This window comes from Perognathus longimembris, chromosome 13, assembly GCF_023159225.1.
Source record: "Perognathus longimembris pacificus isolate PPM17 chromosome 13, ASM2315922v1, whole genome shotgun sequence".
NCBI lineage: Eukaryota > Metazoa > Chordata > Mammalia > Rodentia > Heteromyidae > Perognathus > Perognathus longimembris.
In genome coordinates, this window is record NC_063173.1 from 8,582,417 (window position 1) to 8,608,623 (window position 26,207).

The window sequence follows — 26,207 nt, forward strand, 5'->3', positions numbered from 1 at the left end:
TGCGTCCTGGCAACGCGCGCCCCACCCCCCGCGCCGACCCAGAGGCTCTGGGCTTCCTGGCAACGCGCGCGCCCCCCGCGCCGACCTGGAGGCTCCGTGCGTGTTGGCCATGCGCGCGCCCCCCGCAGGCTCCGTGCGCCCTGGCAACGCGCGCGCCCCCGCCCCCGCCCCCGCCCCCGCGCCGACCCGGAGGCTCCGTGCGTGTTGACCACGCGCGCGCCCCCCGCGCCGACCCCCGCAGGCTCCGTGCGCCCTGGCAACGCGCGCGCCCCCGCGCACCCCAGAGGCTCCGTGCGTGTTGGCAACGCGCGCGCCCCCCGCGCTGACCCGGAGGCTCCGTGCGTCCTGGCCACGCGCGCGCCCCTCGCGCGACCCGGAGGCTCCGTGCGCCCTGGCAACGCGCGCGTCCCCAGCGCTGACCCGGAGGCGTTGTGCGTGCTCGCCACGCGTCCCCCGCGCGACCCGGAGGCTCTGTTTGTCCTGGCAATGCGCTCTCCGCGCCGACCCGTAGGCTCTGGGCTTCCTGGCAACGCGCGCCCCCCCTCACCCCCCGCGCCGACCCGGAGGCTCCGTGCGTGCTGGCAACGCGCGCGCCCCAGAGTCTCGGTGCGTCCTGGCAACGCGCGCGCCCCCCGGAGGCTCTGTGCGTCCTGGCAACACGCACGCCCCTCCCCCCCCCCCAGGCTCTGTGCGTCCTGGCAACGCGCGCGCCCGGGAGGCTCTGTGCGTTGTGGTAACGCGCGCGCCCCGGAGGCTCCGTGTGTCCTGGCAACGCGCGCGCGCGCCCCCCGCGCGCCCCGGAGGCTCCGTGCGTCCTGGCAACGCGCCCTCCCCGCCAGCCTCACCTGGCCGCCCTCCTGCTCTCCCGCTGATCGGCTCCCCGCTCTCGGGACGGAGGGCTACCGGCTCTCAGCTCTCGGTGGTAGAACCTGCTTGAGAGCCAGAGCAGAGGGAGGGAAGGAGGGTGAAAGGGTGAGGTGGGGGAGGAACAGTTCAGTTTAAGAGAAAACAAAACCAGTCCCACATTTGGGGAGATTTTTATTTTGTAATGCGTATTCCAAGCCCCAAGGGGAGGGGCCGCGGGGTGGGAGAAGCACTTTAGTTCAAACGCCACACAAGGGACGAAGAAAGCCACCATCGAGGCGGTGCAGACTGGGGACCCAGAAATGCTGGACACTATCGTCCCCGCTGTCCAGGAGGTGGGCAGGCAGGTGCTGCCCACACTGCCCTCGCTGAGCCAGGAGGGTAAGTGGCTTGGGGTGGGCCCGAAGGCCGGACGGGACCTTCTGCCCTGAGGGAAAGGGCTTAGGCCTGGCCCAGGCCTGGAGGGCCTTGTTGCCTTGGCAACCAGATAGTGGCCACTGGATACCCAAGGGTCAGCATCTAAACGGGAAAATGAGACAGTTCAGTGTGTGTGTGTGTACGTGTGTGTGTGTGTACACACTGATGCCTCAACCTCTGGCTTAGTTTTTTTCCGCTCAAAGCTAATACTACCACTTGAGCCACACCTCCACTTTTGGCTTTTTTTCTAATGGACTTTCTACTCCCCTTTCCGTCTTTGAACAGCTGTTCTTAGATCTCAGCCTCCTGAGTAGCTGGGAATAAAGAAGTGAGGCACCGGTGCCTGGCTTCATGGAGGCGATCCAGTCTTGGACAGTGAACCTCCCAAACTGTGGTCTAAATAAACTGTGGTCTTTGTAAAGTTGCTTCTGGTTATTTCCTTGTAGTCACACAAAGCTGACTTAATATGTGTCCTGAGAGGGTTTTCTTTTTATTTTTCAATCGAATTGAGGAGGATTTGCGGGCTGGGAATATGGCCTAGTGGTATAATGCTTGAAGCCCTGGGTTTGATTCCTCAGCACCACATATATAGAAAAAGCCCTAAGTGGCGCTGTGGCTTAAGTGCTAGACTGCTATCCTTGAGCAAAAAAAGAAGCCAGGGACAGTGCTCAGGCCCTGAGTTCAAGCCCTAGGACTGGCAAAAAATAAAAAAAACCCAAGTTAAGGAGGATTTGTCAAATGCGATTTTTGCATCCTATGATTTTTCATTTTTAGCTTGATGCAATGGATGAGATGACATTAATTGATTTCTGAATCTTGAGCTAGTTGTAAACTTGGTTATTTCAGATCTTTCTTTTTTCTAATTTTATGTGTCCATTGCTATGTTTCACTTAAAGCACTTTTGCTGCAGACAATAACTTTCATTTTCACTAGTTCAAAATATTGTACATTTCTATCGAGATTGCGTCTTTGGCCCGTGTGTATGAGATATGTGTTCGCCATTGAGTAACAGCAAATGTTAGTTTAGATAAGCTGCTTTTCCTAAATTTTGTCTGTATTTGCTTGAGTGAAACATTGCAGCAAGCGTGAATATACTATCTAAATGAAGGAAGGCTATTCTCAAATTTCTAATGAAGCCGAGACAGGTCTTTTCATCAGGATTTGGTTGCAAACTCTACAGTTTCACCTGGCCCTAAGTAAATCATTTCGTCTTTGGTGGAGATGGCCTTCGTGAAACGTGAGCCGTGTGGCAAGTCTCGACAGGACTGTTAGTCACAAACTAACGGCTTTGACTCAGCAACTTTGCGCATGCTCCGTGTACGTCAGGATTCTGAGACATTAATGACCTTTGAGTCAGGCATTGCTGGTGCATGCCTGTCATCCTTGCTTCTCGGGAGGCTGAGACTGAGGATCATGCTTCAAAGATAGCCTGGTCATAGAAGTCAATGAGACCTTTACCTCCAATTAAACAGCAAAAAGCCAGAAGTGAAGGTCTGGCTCAAGCGGTAGAGCATGGTCTGTGAGAGAGAGAGGCTAGTACTAGCACGCGCGCGCGCGCACACACCCACACACATAAATGAACTAATGACAATGAAAATAAGACCCTATTTCTTCCCAGCCAGCAGAAACCATTCGGCTGTGGAGTGCGTGCGTGCGTGTGTGCGTGCGTGTGTCTGTGTGTGTGGTGGGGGGACTGGTTCTAGGACCTTCACATCCCTGTTTTCCAGTGTGGGCAGAAGCTTGGCCCTTGAGCTCACTGTTGCCTGTAGCACTGGTTTCACTGGTGGTGAGTGGGTTTCCATCATTAAGCTTGTTCCTGGATGCTTATGGGAATAACTGCTGCTTCTCAGCCATCACACTTGCATCTTAACAAAAATATTTGGAATCCTCATAGATCAGAATTAAAAGATTACAGTCTTCCTGCTTTAGTTACTGACTTCGTGTCTGGTTTTAATCATCGTACCATAATGATTCAACTATAATACCAATAAACTAAGCCCTCTCCAAAGTAGGGAAAGAATGGGTTTTGTTTTTTTTAACCACCTTCACCTAGATCCCAGAGTGGCAACCTGGTGAATGTCACTGTTATTTTGACAGTATTGAGGTTTGAACTCAGGGCCTTGAGCTGACTAGTCAGGTGCTCTACCACTTAAGCCATATGCCCACCCTTGTTGGCTCTAGTTATTTTCTCCCCAGTGGGTCTCGCATTTCCCCCCCCCCCCCCGCCCCGGGATTTGCCATCCTCCTACCCGTGGCCTCTCACAGAGCTGGGACTGCAGGTGCACACTGGCACGCTCAGCTCGTTGGTGGAGATGGAGTCACTGACTTTTTTTCTCGCCTGGGTTGGCCTCCTGAATACCTGGGCTTTTCCATCTTTCTCGACCTTTCATTTTGAGAATTAAAAACAATACTTTTGATTTGCAAAGCGTTCATACATGAGAAGTATCTTTAATAAACATGATTTACATTTGAATGGGGATATCAACACAGGCATGTTTTTTTCCTATGTTTCTGAACATTGGTCAGATCTAGAGTATATATTCCACATCAACACTAGGAGTTATTGGCAACTCAGAAGAAGAAAATAAGCATAGAAGGCCTCCTTTGGGCCAAAATAGAAATAAAAAGTCCACAGTAAGTAAAGTCCTCGAGCCCATGCTCTTAGTCCAGGCTCTTTTAAAAATGACCAACTTGAGTATGTACAATATTTTTATCAAAATGAATTTCAGGAAACAGAAGTATGAGTTGCTCAGTGTTGTTGTTTGTGTGGTGGTGTTTGTGTATGTGTGGTTTTTTTTGTCAGCTTTTTAGGGAGAGCAAAAGAGGGGCGCAGAAATGGAGGGGGGAAAAGTGAACAAATGCAATCAAGTGAACTATGCGACTGTGGGGAGGGGTGGAAGGCAGAAACCGGGGGACAGCGAAGGAAGGCGAGCGTGAAAGAAGGGGCCAGTGGCCATGTCCAAAAGAGAGAGCTACGCGTTACCTGAATTGTGAAACAGTAACCTCTCTCTGTAACACCACACTCATCATATTATATCACAGTTATTTAGACATAATGATATGAAGCTTGAAAGCGGGATACGGTTGACTTGCAGCAGTCAGTTAGGAGAGCCCGTCTCAGCCAATAAGAAGTTGGCACACTTTTTGTGTTCGTGCACACTGGTATCATGGGAAGCATGGGAAGCATGACTAGGAGGATGGCCCAGGCAAAAAGTGAAGCTACTCAGGAAACAAAGCAGGAAGTGAAGGAGACGCGGCTCAGTTGGTAGAGTGCATCTCAAGCAAGCACAAGGCTCTGCATTCAAACCCTAGTGCTGCAAAAAACCAAAACCAAAACCAATATTTTCAGTACTTACAGGACAGAGAGCAGATACTTGGTTAAGGAGCCCGTGGCTCACACCTGGAATCTGAGCTACTTAGGAAGCTAAGGTTGGAGGATCTCTGTTCAAAGCCAGCCTGGACAGGAAACTGTAATCACTAGAACAGCCGAAAGTGGAGCTGTGGACTAAGTGGAGAGTGCTAGCCTTGTGCAGAAAAGCTCAGAGACAGCATCCAAGCCCTGAGTCCAAGCCTCATGACCAGCACACACACACATGAGCACACACACATGCACAAGCACATACACGTGCAACACACACACACACAAAACAGACTACACTTGGTTAACTCCAGTAGTACAGTAAAAGGAAAGCAGTCACTGAGTTCTCTTTATTCTAGAATGGTTCTCTTTAAAACTTACTATTATTCTTGTTGCTATTAAAACAAGTCTTCGGAACTGATATGAGTGAGCTTTAGATACCAGAAAATTAACTTTTGGAAATGATTCCATGCTCTGGTGATTTGCCATCAATCCCTATGACACCCTATTTACATACATGTCGTATTTACATGTTTGCTTCTTAGCACAAAGACATCAAACGAGTGCTCACAGACCTTATTCTGGTGTTCTTTGAATTCCAGACGTGTCTATGATCTGGGGGTATGTCTCCGAGTTTGTGGAAAGGCAGCTCGCCCTGCACAAGGTAGGATTTTGACTTCAATTTGATCGCCGTGCCCCAGAAGCTCTCTTCCACAGCCCTGCCGAACCACCGGGCATGGCTTCACTCCCGTGCTCTTACCCATAGCTAGGACTGGTGAAGAGCGGGTTTCACCAGAGTTCTCTTGTAGTGACGCCGTGGGGGCAGGGCCGCTCGGCCTGGCTGTGGACAGCAGCACGATGGCTTCTGCCCTTCCCGTAGCTGCCCTTCCGCAGCGCTGTCTTGCCGCCTTGCCAGTGATGTGTTTTTAATGACAAGATACGCACACACTGAGGAAGGAAAAATGAGCACTTGCGTCTATGGCGCCAAGACCCGGTCAAGCCTCAAGAGTTGGATGCCGTGGAAATAGGCCAAGCTTTTGGAAGCGGCTGTTAGAAGTGTGCGGCGTTTTTTTTATAATCTGCTCACACTTCCCACGGGGAGAGTACTTGGGTTGAGCGAAGCCCTCTGACTTCTTTTGTTTGGCTTGAATATTTGAATGACTGATCATCACCACGTACAGTGGGAGAATTGAAATGAAGTTTTGACATTCTCACCACCATTTTCTTGCAACAAAGACAGAAGCAAAACCCAGCATCCCTAATGTGAGAGGGTTGCGAGCAGCGGACTCCGGCCAGCCCCAGACACAGTCTCGAACGCATTTGGATGAGGCGTGTCCTGTGTAGCCACCCTGGCTCTGCCCGGACACCTTCCCTCCCTTCCCTTGTATTCTTTCTTGGGCCTTGGAGACAATCTGAGTTTGTAACCTTTGGTGTATGATGATGCTATCTCTATGGCGGTATACGTGACAACAGAAACCCACTTTGGGAGAAAACAGCATTTGTCGCTACCCATCAGCCAAACTCACTACCTTGTAGGACGGTAGGTGCTGGGTTGTTTGCTATGGAGAGAGACAAATCTGAAAAAGAAGAAAACTGTGATTCCAATGCCCCCTTCCATAGCAAATGATTAAGATGGAAAATATACAATTTAGAACAAATCTACTTTTAGATATAGGTGTTAAGAAGCTATAATACTCGGGTAAATTCTACACTCCCATAGCCTGGTAACGGTGGAGATGTAGGATCTGATGTCTGCAAAGCATCATGGGTCCATCTCTTACATTTTTTAAACCAAATTTATTGGAAATACGTAATCATAAATTTTTATAGCCAAAAAGGGTTTTAGAGGCCATTTTAAGGCCCAAGCTTACATTCTGCTCACTTCTCTTTTTTTGATAGTAGAATTAAGATGTTTTTTTTTCTTCATCCCTTCATTGAATTGTGTGTGTGTGTTGCTCTTTATTCTGCTGATAGGGGGTTCAGATTTTTGGACTTGGAACTTTCTCTTTCACAAGACAAGATCTTGAGATGGGAAATAAGTTACTTGTACTCCAGAGGCCTGTGTTCATCCTGGCAGAGAAGTTAGTGCAGCTGCATGGACTCAAACAGAACAAAGTGTATCTGCCTGGTAAGTCGACTTGATGTTGAAGGCTTCGCCAGGTCACCGGCCGAGGGAGAGAGATGACGGGAGCCAGCGGGGCTGGCGCTGCTTTCGCGTCTGGTTTGAGGGGCTCACGCTTCACCTGGTCCCTTCCACAAGGGAGGACCAAGGTGGGGACCATCGTCTCCACCCAGCTGTTTTAAAGCCCAATAATTCAAAAGGCAGCAGGAAAAGAGCTGATGGTCAGAGACACCAAGGCTGTAAAAGCCTCACCACAGAGCATAGACTCCTTCCTACTCATAGCCCCGCTCCTCTGAAGTTAAAAGTAGTTAGAAAGAAGAAGTGTTTATTTAAGGTATGTGGCTAGACTGTATAAATGAATTAAATATGCTTCTATATATATATATGTTTTGTTTACTTTAGAACATCAAAATGTTCTGAAAATTACTCAAACATGTTTGATATTGCAAAAAAAAATCCACAAAATACAAATGTACATTGAATAAGAAGTTGAAACTGGGTGCTAGTGACTTACATCGATAATCTTGGCTACGTAGGAGGCTGCGATAGGAGGACTATGATTTGAAGTCAGCCTAGGCAGAAAAGACCATGAGACTCTTATCTCCAATGAATCAACGAGAGGCCAGAAGTGGAGCTATAGCTTAAGTGGTGGAGTACTAATACTGAGTGAAAAAGATAAGGGATAGTGTCCAGGCCTTGGATTCAAGCCCCGGCACCAGCACACACACACACATGCATGTGCGCATGCATACACATGGACACACACACACACACACACACACACACACACACGCACGTTGAAACCCTGATGGCTCCAACGGGTGCTGTTGTCAGTATTTTAGAGTATATTCCGCTAGAGTCCCTCAGTGGTGTATATTCGTCTAGAGTCCCTTAAACATTTTTTTTTTCCCCGAGTTTAAACGCAGGATTTCATTGCTTGCTTAGCTGATGCTCTACAACCTGAGCCAAGCCAGCAGCCAGACTGTGTGCTGGTTATTTTGTAGATGGTCTGGCTTTGAACCAGCCCAGATCTTTCATGAATCTCAGCTTCCTGAGCAGCTAGGATTACAGGTGAGAGCCACTGGTGCCCAGCAATCTCCACACCTTAAAACTTTTATTTATATTTATTTAGCTATGCAAAACAGGTTGTCTTTTTTTGACCTTATTATCTTTCATGTGCACGTGTGTGTGTGTGTGTGTGTGTGTGAGAGAGAGAGAGAGAGAGAGAGAGAGAGTGTGTGTGTACAGGAGCTTGAACTAAGGGCCTAGCGCTGTTCTTAGATTTTTTTTCACTCAAGAATGGAGCTCTACCATTTGAGCCACAACTCCACTTCATACCTTTTGCTGGTTACTTGGCCACCATCTTCAGATCTCAGCCTCCTGAGTAGCTAGGATTAGAGGCGTGAGCCACCGGTGCCCGTTGACTTTAGGATCTTGATCCTCTTTCAGCTGCTTACCCTTTTCCTGACCCGTAGACCTTGTAGAGCTTCTGTATTCATTCTAGCTAAACTGACCTTGTGCTTTCTTCATTCTACATTTAAGCTTATCCCTTTGCAATGTCCTCTATGGGCTTACTAAAGAAGAAAAGCTTTCTGCAGGTTATTCATATGATCCCCTTATATAAGACCCAACTCAAGTAGAATAATTCTACTGAAATGACTGTTGTTTTAAAACATTTAACATTGTTTAAAATGATACATATTCATGTTTGTTTTATTATGATATAGTGGTCTAAAATGATACGGTATGCAAATATTGCAAAAGCATTTTCTAAGAAGTCAAAGGGATAGAAATGTTCAGGAACTCTTTGGTAAGTAGAAGCAATTAGTTATTGAGGTTTAAAGTCTGTGTACAGTGTTGTTTAGGAAGATAATTATTTACCAGGCACTGGTGGCTCACACTTGTAACCCTAGCTTCTCAGGAAGCTGAGATCTGAGGATTGCATTTGAAAGCCAGCCCTGGGCAGGAAAGTCCGGGAGACTCTGATATCCAGTTATCCACCAAAAGGCAGAGAGTGGAGCTGTGGCTCCAGTAGAGCTCCAGCCTTGAGTGTCAAAGCTAAGGGACAGTGCCCAGGGCCTCAGTGCAAGCCCCGGCAGCTGCGCTATTCCATGAAGAACAACTAGAGCGTCACACGGACCGCTTTGGAGTAGCGAGAACAGTCCTTCCTCGAGTTGTCATTTCCTCTCTCCCACCTCCGCCGTCCGCTTCTTCTCTAGGTGACATCCCGGTGGTTCCGCTGAATTTTGTCATGATCTCTCTGGAGAGCCCATTCACCAGGGACACAGTGGAAGGCTGCGTGAAGGAGACGCTGCTTTTCCTCTCGCGATCCATTGCCACTAAGCAGAACGTGGAGTTCACGTTCAAGGGAATTGGGGTGCTCGCGATCAAGGACAGCAAGGTGAAGATGAGGTTTTATAAAGACTTCCTGTGTGCGGTGGATGGGAGTGGGACTTTGACGAAAGCCCTATCAAATGTAAGTTCCTGGTTTGTTTTTCTTCTCCTAACCCCCGTCACGATCATGGCACTACATGCTAGCCAGGGTGACACGGCTGCACCGTACTCATAAAATGACACGTTGACGTGAAACTTGTCTGTATCACTACTTAAAGATAGTGTGAAAACAATAGTCAGAAATAAAAACTCAGGCCACACCAGCACTGACGGTTCACACCTGTAATCCCAGCTGCTCAGGAGGTTGAGCTCTTAGGATTTGAAGCCAGCCCTACCTTAACCCCTGGGCTCTCATGCGTTCGCCCTGATCTTTAATGAGATGTCCACAGTGCTCTGAGTTCAAGTCCTAGTACTGGCATAACAAAAAAGAAAAAGAAAGAGAGAAAGGAAGAAAGGGAAACAAAAGAAGGAAGAAAGTAAAGAAGGAAAAGAAAAGAAAAAAGAAAGGAAGGAAGAAAAACACAGGTTGACATATTTAATTGCCATGTTCCCCACATGCATGGAGATGTCTGTTATACATGATTGAGTCCTGGACAAAAGGATGAAGAGGGTAAAGGATAAGATTTTGAGCCAGTGTCAATCAAAGAATGCAAAAGGTAATGGAAACCGACAATTTTGCACATTTGTGTGCGTGTGTGCTGGTATTAGGATTTGAACTCGGGGCCTTGGCTTTTTGTTTTTTTGCTCAAGAATGATACTCTACCACTTGAGCCACACTTTCCCTTCTGGCATTTTGGCTGTTAATTGGAGATAAAAATCTTACAGACTTTCCTGCTTGGACTGTTCATTCAAATCCAAACATCTAGCAACCATGCTCATTCGTTCATGTCACAGTATTTGTTACTCTACTTTTAGGTGTAATAAAAGCTACATAGATATGTGACGACCATAAAAGGAAACGCACCTGAAGATCTTTGACCACAATCCTCTTCCTTTTTTTTTCTTTTTCACAACTTTTAGATACTTTATCCACTTATTAAAGCTAATCAAATAACTTCCATGGGTACTGGGAATATGGCCTAGTGGCAAGAGTGCTTGCTTCGTATACATGAAGCCCTGGGTTCGATTCCCCAGCACCACATATATAGAAAAAAGCCAGAAGGGGCGCTGTGGCTCAAGTGGCAGAGTGCTAGCCTTGAGCAAAAAGAAGCCAGGGACAGTGCTCAGGCCCTGAGTTCAAGCCCCAGGACTGGCAAAAAAACCCAAAAAAAACAAAAAAAAAAACTTCCAGGATGTAATCTCTGTATTCTTCAGATTTATTCATTCACCGAAGACCCATAGCTCCCCATCTTTTTTTTTTTTTTTTTTTGTCCAGTCCTGGGGCTTGGACTCAGGGTCTGAGCACTGTCCCTGGCTTCTTTTTTTGCTCAAGGCTAGCACTCTGCCACTTGAGCCACAGCGCCGCTTCTGGCCGTTTTCTGTATATGTGGTGCTGGGGAATTGAACCCAGGGCCTCATGTATATGAGACAAGCTCTCTTGCCACTAGGCCATATCCCCAGTCCCAATAGCTCCCCATCTTAAACCCCAGGGCCGTCTTGCATGTCCCGTGGCCTCAATGAGCTGTCCCCGGTGCTCTTGTCCACGACAGTGCCTGGCAGGTCCTCTTGCAGGTACAGCAGTGTTGCGGTGGCTGCACTCCCATGACTCAAAGGGCAGAGAACTCCCAAAGTCAGGGAGGTTTTACTGTGTTTCCCAGGCTGATGTTGAGTTCATGTAAGTGATTCTTCCACCTCAGCCTCTTGAATAGCTGAGACTACAGGGATAAGCCATCATACTGGGCAAAAACATAACTTTTTTTTTTTAATTTTTTTTTTTTTTTGGTCAGTCCTGGGGCTTGGACTCAGGGCCTGAGCACTGTCCCTGGCTTCTTTTTGCTCAAGGCTAGCACTCTGCCACTTGAGCCACAGCGCCACTTCTGGCCATTTTCTGTATATGTGGTGCTGGGGAATCGAACCCAGGGCCTCATGTATATGAGGCAGGCACTCTTGCCACTAGGCCATATCCCCAGCCCAAAACATAACTTTTTAAGAGATGTTTTCTGAAAGAGCTAGTCCTGGAAAGATACTCTATTTTAAAAAAAAGTGTTTGGAGGCTTAAGCAGACTGAGAACCCTCTAGTGTATCTACCAATCATCACAAGCAGAGGCTCAGAGCAGTCAATTTGGGAGCTGAGAGGAGGCTGGATATCAGTCTCCCGGACTTTCCTGCCCAGGGCTGGCTTTGAAATGCAATCCTCAGATCTGAGCTTCCTGAGAAGCTAGGGTTACAAGTGTGAGCCCCTGGTGCCTGGTAAATAATTATCTTTCTAAACAACACTGTACACAAACTTTAAACCTCAATAACTAATTGCTTCTACTTAGCAGAAGATTTTTATCTCATTCGCTCCCATGTGATGAGAGTGATAGTTTTTATTCCTAAATGCTCTGTGATTTAAACCTGAGTACTCTCTTGTTGCACTTGTAGCACTTGGCTAATTCTTTTTTTCCATGACTAGGATATGAACTTTAGGGACTCAGGCTTGTTGCACGTGTTTATTTGGCTAGTGCTCTGCCATTTGGGTTATGTCTCCAGCCCAACATTTTGCTGGTACTTTTGGCCATGAAGTTTCCTGACTGGCTTTGAACTATAATCCTCCAGATATAGCCTTCTGAGTAGCTCAGAATGTAGGCAAGAGTCACTGCTTCTCAGCTTACTTACTTTTTTTTTGTTTTTGCCAGTCCTGGGGCTTGAATTCAGGGCCTGGGCACTGTCCCTGAGGTTCTTTGCTCAAGGCTAGTGTTCTGCCACTTGAACCATAGCTCCAATTTTGGCTTTTGGGTAATTAGATGAGAATGTCATAGACTTTGCTGCTTGGGCTGGCTTTGAACTGCAATCCACAGCTCAGCTTCCCAAGTAACTAAGATCCCAGGTGTGAACCACCAGCACCTGGCTTTACTTTTGGATTTTTTTTAAGCCTCTTTTGGAGATTCCTTTCAAAGCCTTTTGTAGGTTGTAGAATTTGTCCAAATATATTAGATATTACTCTATATTAATAGTTCAAGACTGGTTGTTATATAATGTAATAATTACTTGGTGTTTGTTTTCTTGCAGTACCTGGTAAAAGTTCTACAACTTAGGTTCCATTTTTATCCCCACACATCTAGTGTTAGGTCTCATAGTGCATCAAAAGGGGAATTATTGGGCTGAGAATGAGGTTTAGTGGTGGAGAGCTTGCCTAACATGCATGAGGCCCTGGGTTTGATTCCTCAATACCATATAAAACAAAAAGTCATTAAGTAACTCATTTTTCTTTTTGCCAGTCCTGGGGCTTGAACTCAGGGCCTGGGCACTGTCCCTGAGCTTTTTGTGCTCAAGGCTAGCACTCTGCCACTAAGCTACATTCCCAGTCCTAAATCATAATTTTTTAAAAAGTGAAATTGGCCAGCTTGTTCACACCCCTGTAGTTCCCACAACTCCCCTCTCCTTTCAAAGATAGCTGACTGAAGCTTCAACTCTCAAGGCAGTTTCCAGAGAGGAGATGTGCAACTACCAGGGTGATAACTTTTAATTTCTGGGACTTCACGAAACAAAACAACCTCACAGGTTCTCATGGTAGCCTTGCCTTGGAGAGAGCCTGCTCAGGTTCTGTTTGTCTGTCCGGGATGGTCAGAGCCCAGGTGTAACCTTGTCCGTCTGCCCCCTAGAGGCCTGGCACCATGGACTCCGTGCTGTCTAGCAGAGAGGCCCTCAGGAGAAGGCCCGACAGTGTGCTTGCATTTCCAAGGTGAGCTGTGCTCTGAGGGTTGCTGGGTGCAGCTCTCCCTGCTCAGTGGGCAGCTTTGTTCAATCCGTACCTCTCCCTTTCCCTTCCCATTTCTCTCCTCCCCTTCCCCTGTGTTCTTCCCATAAGACTATTCTTTTTTTTTTTTTTTTTTTTTTTTTTTGCCAGTCCTGGGCCTTGGACTCAGGGCCTGAGCACTGTCCCTGGCTTCTTCCCGCTCAAGGCTAGCACTCTGCCGCTTGAGCCACAGCACCGCTTCTGGCGGTTTTCTGTATATGTGGTGCTGGGGAATCGAACCTAGGGCCTCGTGTATCCGAGGCAGGCACTCTTGCCACTAGGCCATATCCCCAGCCCCATAAGACTATTCTTAAAAAAATATATATATACATACATACATACATACATATATATATTTATATATATGCTTCTTTTGGGTCTGTAATATGCTGGGGCAAGGTCTTAGCTGGCTGTCAGACTTCGCCTCGAAGAGAGTAAGTCCATGACATACCCAGCAAGTCAAATCCTTCATTCCCTTGAAGCAAGTGGGCTGATTTCAGAACCTGCAAAGTGCCTGGCTACCTCCTAGAATTGAGTATTCAGGTCCAATGCACTGAATAAACACCTCGACTCATTTCTAGGATTGAGCACAAAGACAAAGAGGGCAAAGCACCCATGGAGACCATTGCGGAAGGTGAAGAGAGGCACCCAAGGAGGAGCAGGCTGGAAGACAGGCCCAACCAGGAAGAAGGCATCAAAGGCAGGCCAAGGGTTTCTGGGTGCAGTCGCTTATTATTTACTGCTGATGAGCCCAGTCATATTGCCTAACGGTTCCGTGTTCAAAGGGAATCAAGTTAGATTCCCAAGTAGTCACAGTAATATTGTCTCTAAAAACAATCGACTTCCCATCATCTGTCTTAACGACATTGTGTGTCTCATGCCCCAGAACTACCATGCTTTTAAAACGATCGTCTCTTTGCTGATCCTCCATTGTTAAAGGAGTCAAAACTCAGGCAAGCCTGGTGGCTCACACCCTACAACCCAAGTTCTGTGGGAGGCAAAGACAGGAGCATCATGATCTGAGGCCTAGTTCAGGCAAGAAGTTAGGGAGCCCCTCATCTTAACCAACAAGGCTTCCCAATTATCTGGGAAGCAAAGATGAGGATTGTTATCAGAGGTTGACCAGAACAAAAATCTTGAGATACTGCTTGATAAATAACTAAAGCAAAAGTGGGCTGGGGAAAAGCACGGCAAGGTTAGTCTTGTGTTGAAGCCTCTGTCCCTCCTACTTCTCCAGTCAGTAGTCAATACTCAGCTAGCTCAGGGGCCGGGCAGGCAACACACACACGAAGTGGGCTGTAGGGCAGGCATCCTCTGTCTTCCTAGGACAAAGGATCATTATTGGAAGGTAAAAGTTCATCTTCTGCCGGTGTTTACCTTGGCCCAAACTTCTAGCATTTATCTTTGTTAAGTACAAACTGACCATCCAGTGGCTTAAAAGTCGCAGGCCAAGTCACTTTCCTTTGTTTCTCTCTCTAGAGATATTATCATTCAAGAAACTTCAAGACAGACAAGCCGACTCCCCTACCAAAGTGACAAGTGGCAGCTTGCTGGACAAGGTGGAGAGAAGTGGGAGCAGCAGAAGGAACGTGACCCCTGAAAAGTAATGTGCTGTTGTTCTTTTGCTTCTTCTTTTTTTTTTTTTTTGGCCAGTCCTGGGCCTTGGACTCAGGGCCTGAGCACTGTCCCTGGCTTCTCTTTGCTCAAGGCTAGCACTCTGCCACTTGAGTCACAGAGCCACTTCTGGCCATTTTCTGTATATGTGGTGCTGGGGAATCGAACCCAGGGCCTCATGTATATGAGGCAGGCACTCTTGCCACTAGGCCATATTCCCAGCCCCGCTGTTGTTCTTTTGCATGCATTTATTGGTGCGGGCAATTTCAGTAATTCGTCATTTCTTTACCATTTTTACCCAGTAATCAAAGCACTAACCTTAGCATAGTTTTACTTTATCTTTTTAAATCTTGGATCATCTCATTTGTGTGAAAGGTGATTTAGAATTAAGTGTTGAATCCTTGGGAATTTAGTTCAGTCCAACAAATATTGAGCACCACTGTGTACAAGGTATGATTCTAGGCACTGAAGATATAGAACAAATGGCATGAAACCTACTTTCATAAAATGTACAGTCTTGTAGGGAGATTGGCCCTAAAGAAATAATAATAATACCTTTAAGTCCAGGGGCCAGTGGCTCATGTGTAATCCTAGATACTTGGGAGGCTGAAGTTTGAGGATTGAAGTTTGAAGCTAGCCCAAGCAGAAAAAAAATCCATTAGACTCCTATCTCTAATTAACCACCCAAAAGCCAGAAGTTGAGATGTGGTTCAAGTGGGAGAGCACCAGATTTGAGCCAAAAAGCCAAGGAAGAGTGAGAGGCCTTGAATTTAAGCCCCAGTGCTGGCTTATACACAAAAATAATGCCTTTGGTGGACAGGGCAAAAGCCGGAGTCTAGCAAGAAGAGGAAGTTCTTAATCACTGGGAGTTAAGACGAAGAATTTTGTGTAGAGGGTAACAAAAATATAGTATCTCCTAATTTTAAAATACATGTTTATCACAAAGAACTTTCAAGAAAAACATAAACAGATATTATAAAATGACAATATTGAGGGTGGGAATGTAGCTTAGCGGTAGAGTGCTTGCCTAGCTTGCATGAAACCCTAGGTTCAATTCCCCAGCACCACATAAACAGAAAAATCCAGAAGTGGCACTGTGGCTCAAGTGGCAGAGTGCTAGCCTTGAGCAAAAAGAAGCCAGGGACAGTGCTCAGGCCCTGAGTTCAAGCTCCAGGACTGGCAAAAGAAAAGGAAAGAAAAGAAACAAACAAATAAACAAACAAAAAAAACCCCACAAAAATATCACGCATATTCTCATTATATGAAAGGAAACTTTCAGTTAACATTTTTATATTTACATAGATATATATTTTATATTTACCTTTTATTTCAATGCACATATGTATATTTTCACTTAAAACATGCACACATTTGAAATAAAATGGGGAGCATATTATATGAAACTCGGTTACAACTAACAAAGATTTAGAGCCTTATTGCTCTAAATTTCCTCAGACATTCTTCATGTTGGCATGTCATCCCTGTTGAAGATGAAGCTGTTTGCGCGATCTCCTGTTGGATATTTAGATGGTTTCTAGGGTTTTTTTTTTAACAGTATAAATAATGACAAAATAAATGACATGACTTCTTTTCCATGTAGCTGAATATTCCCTAGGCTAAAAACCTGGGCCTGAACCTACAGGCGCCCATCCTTAGCCTCCCACGTAGCTGGAGGTCAGTCCGCTGCCCGGGGGTGGTGGAGAAGGGGCTCTCAAGAACCTTCTGCTCCCGCCAGCCTCCACCTGCAGCCCTCCCTCAACCTCCACAGAGCTGGCTTCACAGGTGGGAGGGAGCCCTGGCACCTAGCGCCACAGTGCAGGTGCACTCATTCCCACGTGACTTCATGCTAGCGTTCGACGGACCATTGGCTGCTTATTCCATTTATTTATTGATTAACTGCCTGGGTGCCGATCCTGGGACTTGAACTCAGGCCTGGACACTGTCCCTTAGTTTTTTTTCACTTAAGACTGACACTCTGCCACTTCTGGCTTTTTGGTGGTTACTTGGACATGGAGTCTCGTGGACTTTGCTGCCCCCACTGGTTTTTAAAGTCAGTCCTCAGGTCTCAGCCTCTCAGCCTTCTGAGTCGCTAGGATTACAGATGTGAGTCACTGGTGCCCAACAGCAGGTTTTTTGTTTTTAAAATTTAAACTACTGTTTAAATATTTAAAATATTGGTTTGATTTAAATTCAATTTAAAATATCAGTTGTATAAAGGGGGCAGTACAGCAACTTAAAAAATTTTTTTTTACCTTAAAAAGATGTGTGGTAAATATAATAAATTCTCGACATAGTCTTCTCCCCACCTCCCAATTCATTTAGTGTTGAAGTTTTTCTTCTGTTCTGTGATTGTCTTCACATTCAAGTTGTCAGGCTACAAATCCTGAGTGAGCATGGATATTAATATTTACAGCCTGGCCCTGAGTTGCCTGAGCCAGGCTGGCAGCTGTACTATACCTGGTGGGCCCCAGTTTTTGTGTTCTGACAGGGTGTGGAACCTGTGAGAAGTCGAGAGGGGGGCTGGGGATATGGCCTAGTGGCAAGAACGCTTGCCTCGTATACTTGAAGTCCTGGGTTCGATTCCTCAGCACCACATATATAGAAAACAAAAAGAAGCCAGGGACAGTGCTCAGGCCCTGAGTCCAAGGCCCAGGACTGGCAAACAAAAAAGAAGGAGAGAGAGAGAGAGAGAGAGAGAGAGAGAGACATCCAAGTACACTCCTTGGAACAGAGAGGAAGCGGAAGCCTGCCTGCAGAGTGGATGCCTCCCCACGCCACTGCTCACCGGCCCTCCCGGCACCACCTGCTCCAGCCATGGTTTTCCTCTTGAGTTATTGGGGCAGTCTCCCCATGGTTTCCTTCTCCCACTGTGGTCCCTAGCCAGCCGATTCCCTCAGCAGGTCAGCCAGTGTCGTGCTGTGAAGGCTAGATGATCTCATTTGCTCTCTCAAGCCCTGCCGCGTTTCCCCTTGTCACGCAGAGGTACACTCGCACACGATGGTCCCTCCTCTGGCTTTTATGCTGTACGTAGGCATGTTCCCACCATAGGTTAGCTGGGAAGCCTTTATATTATTATGATTATTATTTGTTCCAGTCCTGGGGCTTGAACTCAGGGCCTTGTTCTCTCACTTCGCTTTTCACTCATGGCAGTCGCTCTGTACCTGAGCCACATCTCCAGTTCCTAGAAAGTCTTTCCTGTTTTCCTATTGCCTATCTCTACTATTGCTTTCTCATTGCCGCTAGGTGTCTATTGAAATGTCATATTCGTAGTGAAAGCTTTCTGGTCATTCAATTTGAGACTTACTAGACTTACCATTCCATTTCTACAGCATTGCATGGCATTTATCATCATAGGATATATTACAATATTCACTTATTTATCTTGTTTCTGGCTTTTTTTTTTCTTTGCTGTTCCTGGGGCTTGAACTCAGGACTTAGGGCACTGTGTCTCAGCCTCTTTGTGTTCAAGGTTACTGCTCAACCACTTGAGCCACAGTGCCGCTGACTTTATTAGAGATAAGAGCCTCATGGGCCTTCCTGCCCAGACTGGCTTTGAACTGTGATCCTCAGATCTCAGCCTCCCAAGTAGCTAGGATTACAGACATGAGCCACTGGTGCCTGATTCTGACTTTCTTATTCTCATTTGAATGTTAATTCTATGACGTGTGTGTGTGTGTGTGTGTGTGTGTGTGTGTGTGTGTGTGTGTGTTCCTGGGTCTAGAAAAGTATGCTCACATTTTTATGAGATGAATAAATTTTATCTTTATCTCTCAAGCTGGTAACTGAATTTCTAAGGCTCCATAGCTTATCCAATGTCAATGAGCTTATAAACTGGGATTCAAAAATCAGCTTTGCTTCACAAAGTGCAGGTTCTTAACCTTGAGACAATGCTCTTGAAGAAACCCACCCAGACACTGTGCTTTGTGAAGTGCTCACCCTATGTCTAACATGACCATTGCTCTTCAGGCCAGAGTGCATTCAAAATTCTTCAGTGTCTCATTGTTTTTCAGGGTCTTGACTCCAGCCAGTCTGAAAAATGACAGCACAAAGCCCAAAACATCTCCAGTCTCCGCTTGCCAAGATCACCCAAAATCCGGACAGGTAGAGTGTCTTCAAACAAATCCTATTCTGGTTCTTTCCCTCACTTCTCTTTCTCAAGGAGAGTTCTGGGAATTCTCCTTCATTATAATTTATGGTTAAGGCTCATTTGAGCTATAAGGCCCAACATGTGATAAATCTATCTACTAGTTAAGATATACTAACCAATAGAAATAGGGGGGGAAAAACCTTCTAATTTCTCAGTTGCCACTTTCAGTGAGAATTCAGTAATTGTTTTATCGTTTATTATTATTTTTTTGATTTGTGAGACCCACTGCAAATCTCATCTTCCTAATTGTTACTAGTGTGTACTTTTCTCTCTCTCTTTTTTTTTTTTTTTGGCCAATCCTGGGCCTTGGACTCAGGGCCTGAGCACTGTACCTGGCTTCCTTTTGCTCAAGGCTAGCACTCTGCCACTTGAGCCACAGCGCCACTTCTGGCCGTTTTCTGTATATGTGGTGCTGGGGAATCGAACCCAGGGCCTCATGTATACGAGGCAAGCTCTCTTGCCACTAGGCCATATGCCCAGCCCCCTCTTATTTTTTTTAATTAGCTTCCATTAATTACACAGGGAGAGAGGATTTCATTGTTGTATTTCCAGGCATGTTTACAATGTATTCTAATCAATCTCATTCCCTCTATCTGAATATGTACTTTTGTTGTTGGTGGTGGTGGTGGTCCTGGGCCTTGAATTCTGGGCCTGGGCGTTGTCCTTAAGCTTCGTTTGCTCCAGGTTAGCACTTTACTACTTGAGCTATAGCTCCACTTCTGGCTTAATTGGAGATAAGAATCTCATAGATTGTCCTACCTGGGCTGGCTTTGAACTGTGATCCTCAGATCTCAGCCTCCTGAGTTGCTAGGATTATAGATAGGCATGAACCACTGGTGCCTGACTGAATATGCACTTTTATAAAGTATGTTTCTTCACATACTCAATCCTTTAGAATTGGGGGGAGAGAATGTAAAGGCAAAGAGATAATCCGATGCCTGTAAGCCTCACTCCTCAGAAGTTTGAGATCTGATGATCCAACTTTGAAGCCAGACTAGGCAGACAAATCCAGAAAACTCTTATCTCCAATTACCAGCAAAAAGCCAAAAGTGGAGGTGTGACTCAAGTGGTAAAGTGCCAACCTTGAGCAAAAAAACAACAAAGCAAAACAAAATAAAAACCTGAGTTGAAGCCCTCGCGCTTGCACACATGAAGAAAAGAATACAACGTAAAAAGATGAATTTGTCCTCAAATTTGGGATTGTAGGAAATGTGCTATGTATGCTTGCAACGAGCACAACGGAATTTCCCTTTGTACTATGGCGAGGAGAGGAGGAGGAAAGATACAGAGGACGAGCAGCTCATCCAGCAGTACCAGATGCTCAAAGACCAGGAGGCTTTCTACCAACGCCAGGTACTGCGTCACCTTTAGCTCTTTATATGGACAGCAGTTTCCGACGATCAGACTCCACCAGCGCATTGCTGTGGGGCCTGCACTGTAGCTACGTAACCACGAGACTTCTCATGAATAACAAACAGCTTTGGAGTGAATATCTGTGTATATGAGTGCTAACCCTCATTGTTTCCCCTTCAAGTTAGACTGCATCTTAAAGATAGACTTGCTAGATTTATATGTCTTTGGTTTTGATTTCTGATAAATTGCGTCAGAGTTTTACTTTTTAAGGCCGAGTGGCTCATGCTTATCATCCTAGCTTAATGTGAGACCAAGTAGGAAGACTGCAGTTTGAGGCTAGCCTGCCCCAAAAAGTCAGCAAGACCCTATCTCAACACATTATCTGAGTACGGTGGTACGTGCCGGTGGTCCCAGCTATAAGGGAGACAATCGTAGCTGTGAAAGATGCTACATGAACAGTAACTAAGGCTAGGAGTGTGGCTCAAATGGTAGAGCATTCGCCTTACAAGTTCAAGGTCTGGAGTTAAAACGGCCGACAGGCTGATGGGCAGCTCGGAGAAGCATGTGTCAGCCCCATTTTGTACCGAGTGATTTCTCAGGCTGAGTGTTTTCCCCACTGAAGCCCTATCCCAAGCAAGAAAGAGCAGAAAGACGCTTTCATAGTTGCTCTGCCCAGATTCTCATAGTCTCCAGGAGCTGACGCGGCTGCCTCTCCCTGGGTTTGTGATAAGACCTCTAATTCCTTCTCAAGCTCTTTGTCATGGTGGTGTCTGAAGTCCAAGGATAGGAAATGCAGGCCTGTCCTAGTCAATGTCTATGAATCTATGAAGATATCAGGAAATACATTACCTCCAAATGGGTTTCCACGTTGGTGCAACTACATTAGTGTCATAGAATGAAAAACTTAAAAAAAAACAAACCCTCAATTTCAGTATGTGACTTAAAATTTAAAATAATTGTTTTGCACTAGATGAAAAGTCTGGCTACTAGAGAACAGAATCAGAAAAATGCTGCCTATAATCTTGGAGTTGCTGAAGCTATAAGAAATCACAAGAATGAGAAACCTGAATTTTATGTAAGAGTTCCTTTAAATTTTCCATTGCTAATAGTTGTCTCATCAAGGAAACTTTGGATCTACATTCTGTGTCCCAAGTCATACCATTTTTCTTTCTTTAATATTTTTATTAGGTTACAGAGGAAGATTCATTGTGACAGAGATTCGTTGTGACAGTTTCAAAAGTGTATAATATGTTCTAACCAATCACATCTCCTCTGTCGCTCTCCCTTTCCCTCTTCCTCAGAACAATTTCAAGAGATTTCATTACTCTCTTTTTGTAATTGCAAACAACATTTTGACTGTATTCCTCCTTTTCAAGAGTATCTCAGTTATTTACTCTATTTTTTCCACTTATCCTTTCCCTGTCTACCTCTAATTAGTTTCTTAATTTGTGATCTGTGTTTATCTATATAGATTGTGTGTGTGTGTGTGTGTGTGTGTGTGTGTGCTGGGTGCTGTTCCTGAGCTTTTTGTTCAAGGCTGCTGCTCTCCCACTTGAGCCATAGTCCCACTTCTGGTTTTTTGGTGGTTACTTGGAGATAAAATGGACTTTTATCGTGGACTTTCCTGCCTGGGGTAGCTTCGAATCCGAGATCTTCAGACCCCAGCCTCTTGAGTATAAAGGTGTGAGCCACTGGCACCTGGCAGGTTGTGTGATTTGTTTAAGTGGCAGAGTTGGAAAGATGGCTGGCTAAAGTTTTCTTCCAGGGCAGTGGCTGTTGTGTCTGCCTGTACACCATCAGCAGTCACAGTCTAGTTCCTGTTATTAGCCGTGACAGCTCTTGCTCATCTTAGGTATTGCCAGGTCCCAGGATAGGACAGTACACTAAAGCCCAGGCCTTGGATCCAAAGGGACACCCTGTAGCATCGCCATCACTGGATTTGTGCTGGGACTGCAGAGCCTCTGGGGCCTAACCCTGGGATTCCCAGAATGGGGCGGGGGGGGGGGTGTCTCCATTGCAACCAAATCCCAAGGGATTTGTATGTGCGTTCAAGCTCAGGAAGCCCGGCTTCACGGCATGGTTTTTAATGTTTGTGATCATTATGTGCCTACTTTTATTCCTCCCTGACTCTTTATCCTTTTACACTACTATTTAGGAAGTCTGATGGTCTTCCCATAAATATAACAAAATGTTTTCTTTATTCCTCATGGGATGTATATTGAGTTGCTATGGCCACTGTTCTAGCAGCCAGAAACAACAAATTTCCTTCTCTAAAGAGATCAGTCTCGTTGGGAAGACAGACTCTCTACCGTCCCCGCGTTCAGGCCTTTGCACACACTCAGATTTCCGAGTGCCTTCCCTGCAGTTCCAACACGCAGTTCCGTTGCACGCCGCCAGTGCACGTCAGGAGCAGCTAGCCCTGTGGGATCCTTCTCTTGGGCAGGGCCGTGTGAACCCCGAAGCACGCTCCCTTGCTCCTTTTGTCTCCACGCTAGCTGGCCGACACGTTGAGGGATGGCGAAATGTTAGAAATCAAGAAATACCCTCCAGCCGGGTGCATCTGGCTGACACCTGTAATCTCAGCAACTCGGGAGGCTGAGATGTGAGGATTGAGCTTTGAAGCCCATTGGGGCAGGGAATTCCATGAAACCCTCATCGCCAATTAACCACCAAAAAGCCAGAAATGGAGCTGTGGCTCAAGTGGCAGAGCACTAGCCTTGAGCAAAAAAGGCTCAGGGATAGTGCCCAGGCCATGACTTCAAGTCCCAGGACCACGACAACAACAACAAAAACAATAATGAAAGTATTTTCTCAGTCATGTATTTGTATTATAGCTTAAATGAATTGCTTCTCTTTCATTCTAGAAATCCTTCCTATTTGATAAACGGCCCCTTAGCTCTGAGATTAATGCTCTTAGGCAAGAAGAATATTCCCAAACTCTCCTGAAACAAATGGAAAAAAGACGAGAAAAGGAAATAAAACAAAGACAAGACAGAGAGGTGATGGACCGCCTAGAGCAAGATCAGCTCACGGAGGAGTAAGTCCCGTCAGACATGCTGTGGACAGAACTTCCGCGAGGGATTGAGTCAGCCTCAATAGTTTCGTTAACACCACTGTAACCAGCTGAGCAAGCGAACTTCAGTGAGCAGGCTTTTCACTAAAAAAATGAAAATGATCGTCTGTCATTGTTGCAATTATACAGCATCATTTATATTATTTTATATCCCACCTTCCTTGTATTGATATTGGGGTTTAAACTCAGAGCCTCTCAATCTTACCTTTTTTTTTTTTTTTGCCAGTCCTGAGGCTTGAACTCAGGGCCTGAGCACTGTCCCTGGCTTCTTTTTGCTCAAGGCTAGCACTCTACCACTTGAGCCACAGCGCCACTTCTGGCCTTTTCTGTGTATGTGGTGCTGGGGAATCAAACCCAGGGCTTCATACAGGCAAGGTGAGCACTCTACCGCTAAGCCACCTTCCCAGCCCTCAATCATACTTGTTTTTATTATTATTATTATTATTTTTAACAATCAGTGCTGATGGCCTACCACTTGAGTCATACCTTCACGTCTGGCTTTTTGCTGCTTAAGTGGAAATTAGGGTCTCATGGACTTTTATTTTATTTCACTTAGGCTGGCTTTGAAACAAGATCCCAAAATGTCAGCTTCCCGAGTAGCTAGGATTACAGGTCAGGTGTGAGCCACTGGCATCCGACTTACCGCCATCACATTTGTAGTATCACTTACCCAACGTCTTTTGACTGTTTTACTAAGGACTCAGTAACTCTCTCACACACCTCTCCTGTCCTTAAATGCCAGACTCGCTGCACAAAGAGCCAAATACTTAAAAGACAAGATGGAAGGAACACAGCGTTACAAGAGGGCTTTGGATGCACAGGTAAAGGGACAATTTATTTTATTTTTCTAATTTACTTTCTTGTTGTTTTAGAGGTGACATACGGCAGGGTTAGCTTTGCATATATCAAGTATTAGGTGTATTTCCTTTTGCATTATACCATCGATTCCCCCATTCTCTCCTAGTCCTTCCCTCTCTTCTCCACCCACAAGTTGTGTAGTTTGCTTTCATCAATGTCCAGGGGGCTCTGCTGCTGCACTTTTCCACCCTTTTTCATCTGATTCTGTGCCCTCCCCCCACCTTCCCACAGATGTGCATGTGAATACACCGTACATAAGGTAAAGAGTACAGAGTCATCGGAAAAAGAAAAAACAAATTAAGAAACATGTCCTCTTGGTTGGGAATGTGGCTTAGAGGTAGCGTGCTTGAGTAGCATGCATGAAGCCCTGGGTTCAATTCCTCAGCACCACATGAACAGAAAAAGCCAGAAGTGGCGCTGTGGCTCAAGTGGTAGAGCGCTAGCCCTGAGCAAAAGAAGCCAGGGACAGTGCTCAGGCCCTGAGTCCAAGCCCCAGGTCTGGCAAAAAAAAAAAAAAAAAAAGAAAAGAAAAGAAACACGTCCTTTGTTTCCATATCTTTGGAGTTGGTTTCAGTATGTATATTATTTTATATACACATGAAGAGGTGCTTAAGTATTATACCATTGTGATTTTCTAAGACTAACCACTTTTGGTCTCACTGTATGTGAGTGTCTAGAATCCGGTGTAATTTGTCAGGGACAATTTATTTTTAAAATCATGCAGTACTTCAACAACATTCCATAAATCAATATAAATCCCATGATGATGTGAATATTCTAATGCATTATGCATCTGGTAAGTTTTGAGCACCTCATTCTTTTCTGTAAGATATGGATACCTTGTTGTAAAGTTGAGTGTAAAGTTTATTCTCTGCCAGAATTATAATCTGCCTTATGTGTTCTTGTTTCAGATAAAAAACAAACCCACCCGGTTGCCCATGTTTGAGCCAGACTCCTTTGAGCCCATCTTTGGTAAGGAAGAGGGTGAAAATCTTGCAGAAAAGCGAATGAGAGAACAGAAATGCATGAGGCACCAGCTGGAAGCAGCTTCTAGACACAAGAAGAAAGCCATCCTGAGCCAGCTGTTGGGCCAGAAGGAAGATCTGGAGATGCTTCAGAGGACACACAGAGAGTAAGGGACCTTGACCCCCGCCACAGCCCCTTTCTCGCCTTTCCATCTCTGTTGCGCTCTGACATTACCCTCTCCTTTCCCTTGTTTCTCTCTGTGCCAGAGAAGAATCATAGCCAACACATGGAGGCATTACTGCTGCAAGACATTATTCTAAGCCTGTTGCATGCTTAATCTAGTTTTATCCTCTGAAGAGAAAAGCTTACTAGATGAATAACAAACAAAAAAAACACCTCACCATCTCACTTTTCCCTGGTTGTCTCCCAAAATTCCGTTTCCTTTTCTTTACCGAACATTGAGCCAAGGGCTTTGGGCATGGTAGGCAAGTACTCTACCACTGTTACATGCCCGATCAGTACAACTACTTAAAGTAGTTGGCCACAGTAGCACTATCCATTGGAACTGCCCTATGTACCACAAATGTTGTGGCATGCTCAAATAGACCCAGACATGGTAGTTGGGCCATCTCTCAACATCCACTGAACTTCCCATCTGTTTGTGAAGGTGATGTGGAAGGGGTGAGGTGGGCAGAGGAGGACTTGATATCATACAAGTGCATGTATCTTTAAGCTTAAACCTCCAACATCCAGTTTCTTAAAGTGACTAATAAGTCATCCCACCAGTGGGGAATTTTTAAGGGCTCTGACTGGCTCTCAGTTTCATCTCCATGGTTCCTCCCTAGTCTTTCTATCACCCCTCTCTCCTCCTCCCAACTTCTTCCTCCAATCGCCACTCCAGTTTCTTCACTGTAGATGTTGAACAATTCTCAAATACTTGATGAGCCAAAGTAATCAAGGTGTTCAGGAATTCCAAAAAAGACTTCTGTACAAAGGAATCCACTCTTCTTCGAAGGCAGTGGTAAAGAAGAGGCATTTGTAAAAAATCCCAATTTTTAAATTAAAAATTTTGTAAGATAGTGCATAGATCTGTAATGTTCTACATCAATTAGGTCTGGAAGAATAGACTTGTAGATTGAAGATGGCAGATATGATGATAGGATG

The 26,207-nt window shown here is 45.7% G+C and overlaps 1 protein-coding gene across 1 annotated transcript in view; it reads left to right on the forward strand.

Moving 5' to 3' along the window:
• The first annotated feature begins 1,129 nt into the window (after positions 1–1,129).
• Ccdc81 (coiled-coil domain containing 81) overlaps positions 1,130–26,207 on the forward strand; it is a 32,760-nt gene continuing 7,682 nt past the window's right edge. The window contains exons 1-13 of the mRNA XM_048360248.1: positions 1,130–1,245; positions 5,242–5,303; positions 6,614–6,767; positions 8,981–9,237; positions 12,899–12,978; positions 13,614–13,732; positions 14,512–14,635; positions 18,657–18,747; positions 20,000–20,146; positions 21,117–21,221; positions 23,011–23,183; positions 23,962–24,040; positions 24,989–25,209. Coding sequence (XP_048216205.1) covers positions 1,167–1,245; positions 5,242–5,303; positions 6,614–6,767; positions 8,981–9,237; positions 12,899–12,978; positions 13,614–13,732; positions 14,512–14,635; positions 18,657–18,747; positions 20,000–20,146; positions 21,117–21,221; positions 23,011–23,183; positions 23,962–24,040; positions 24,989–25,209 — 1,691 coding nt within the window. The 5' untranslated portion in view covers positions 1,130–1,166. The remainder of the gene's footprint in view (positions 1,246–5,241; positions 5,304–6,613; positions 6,768–8,980; positions 9,238–12,898; positions 12,979–13,613; positions 13,733–14,511; positions 14,636–18,656; positions 18,748–19,999; positions 20,147–21,116; positions 21,222–23,010; positions 23,184–23,961; positions 24,041–24,988; positions 25,210–26,207) is intronic.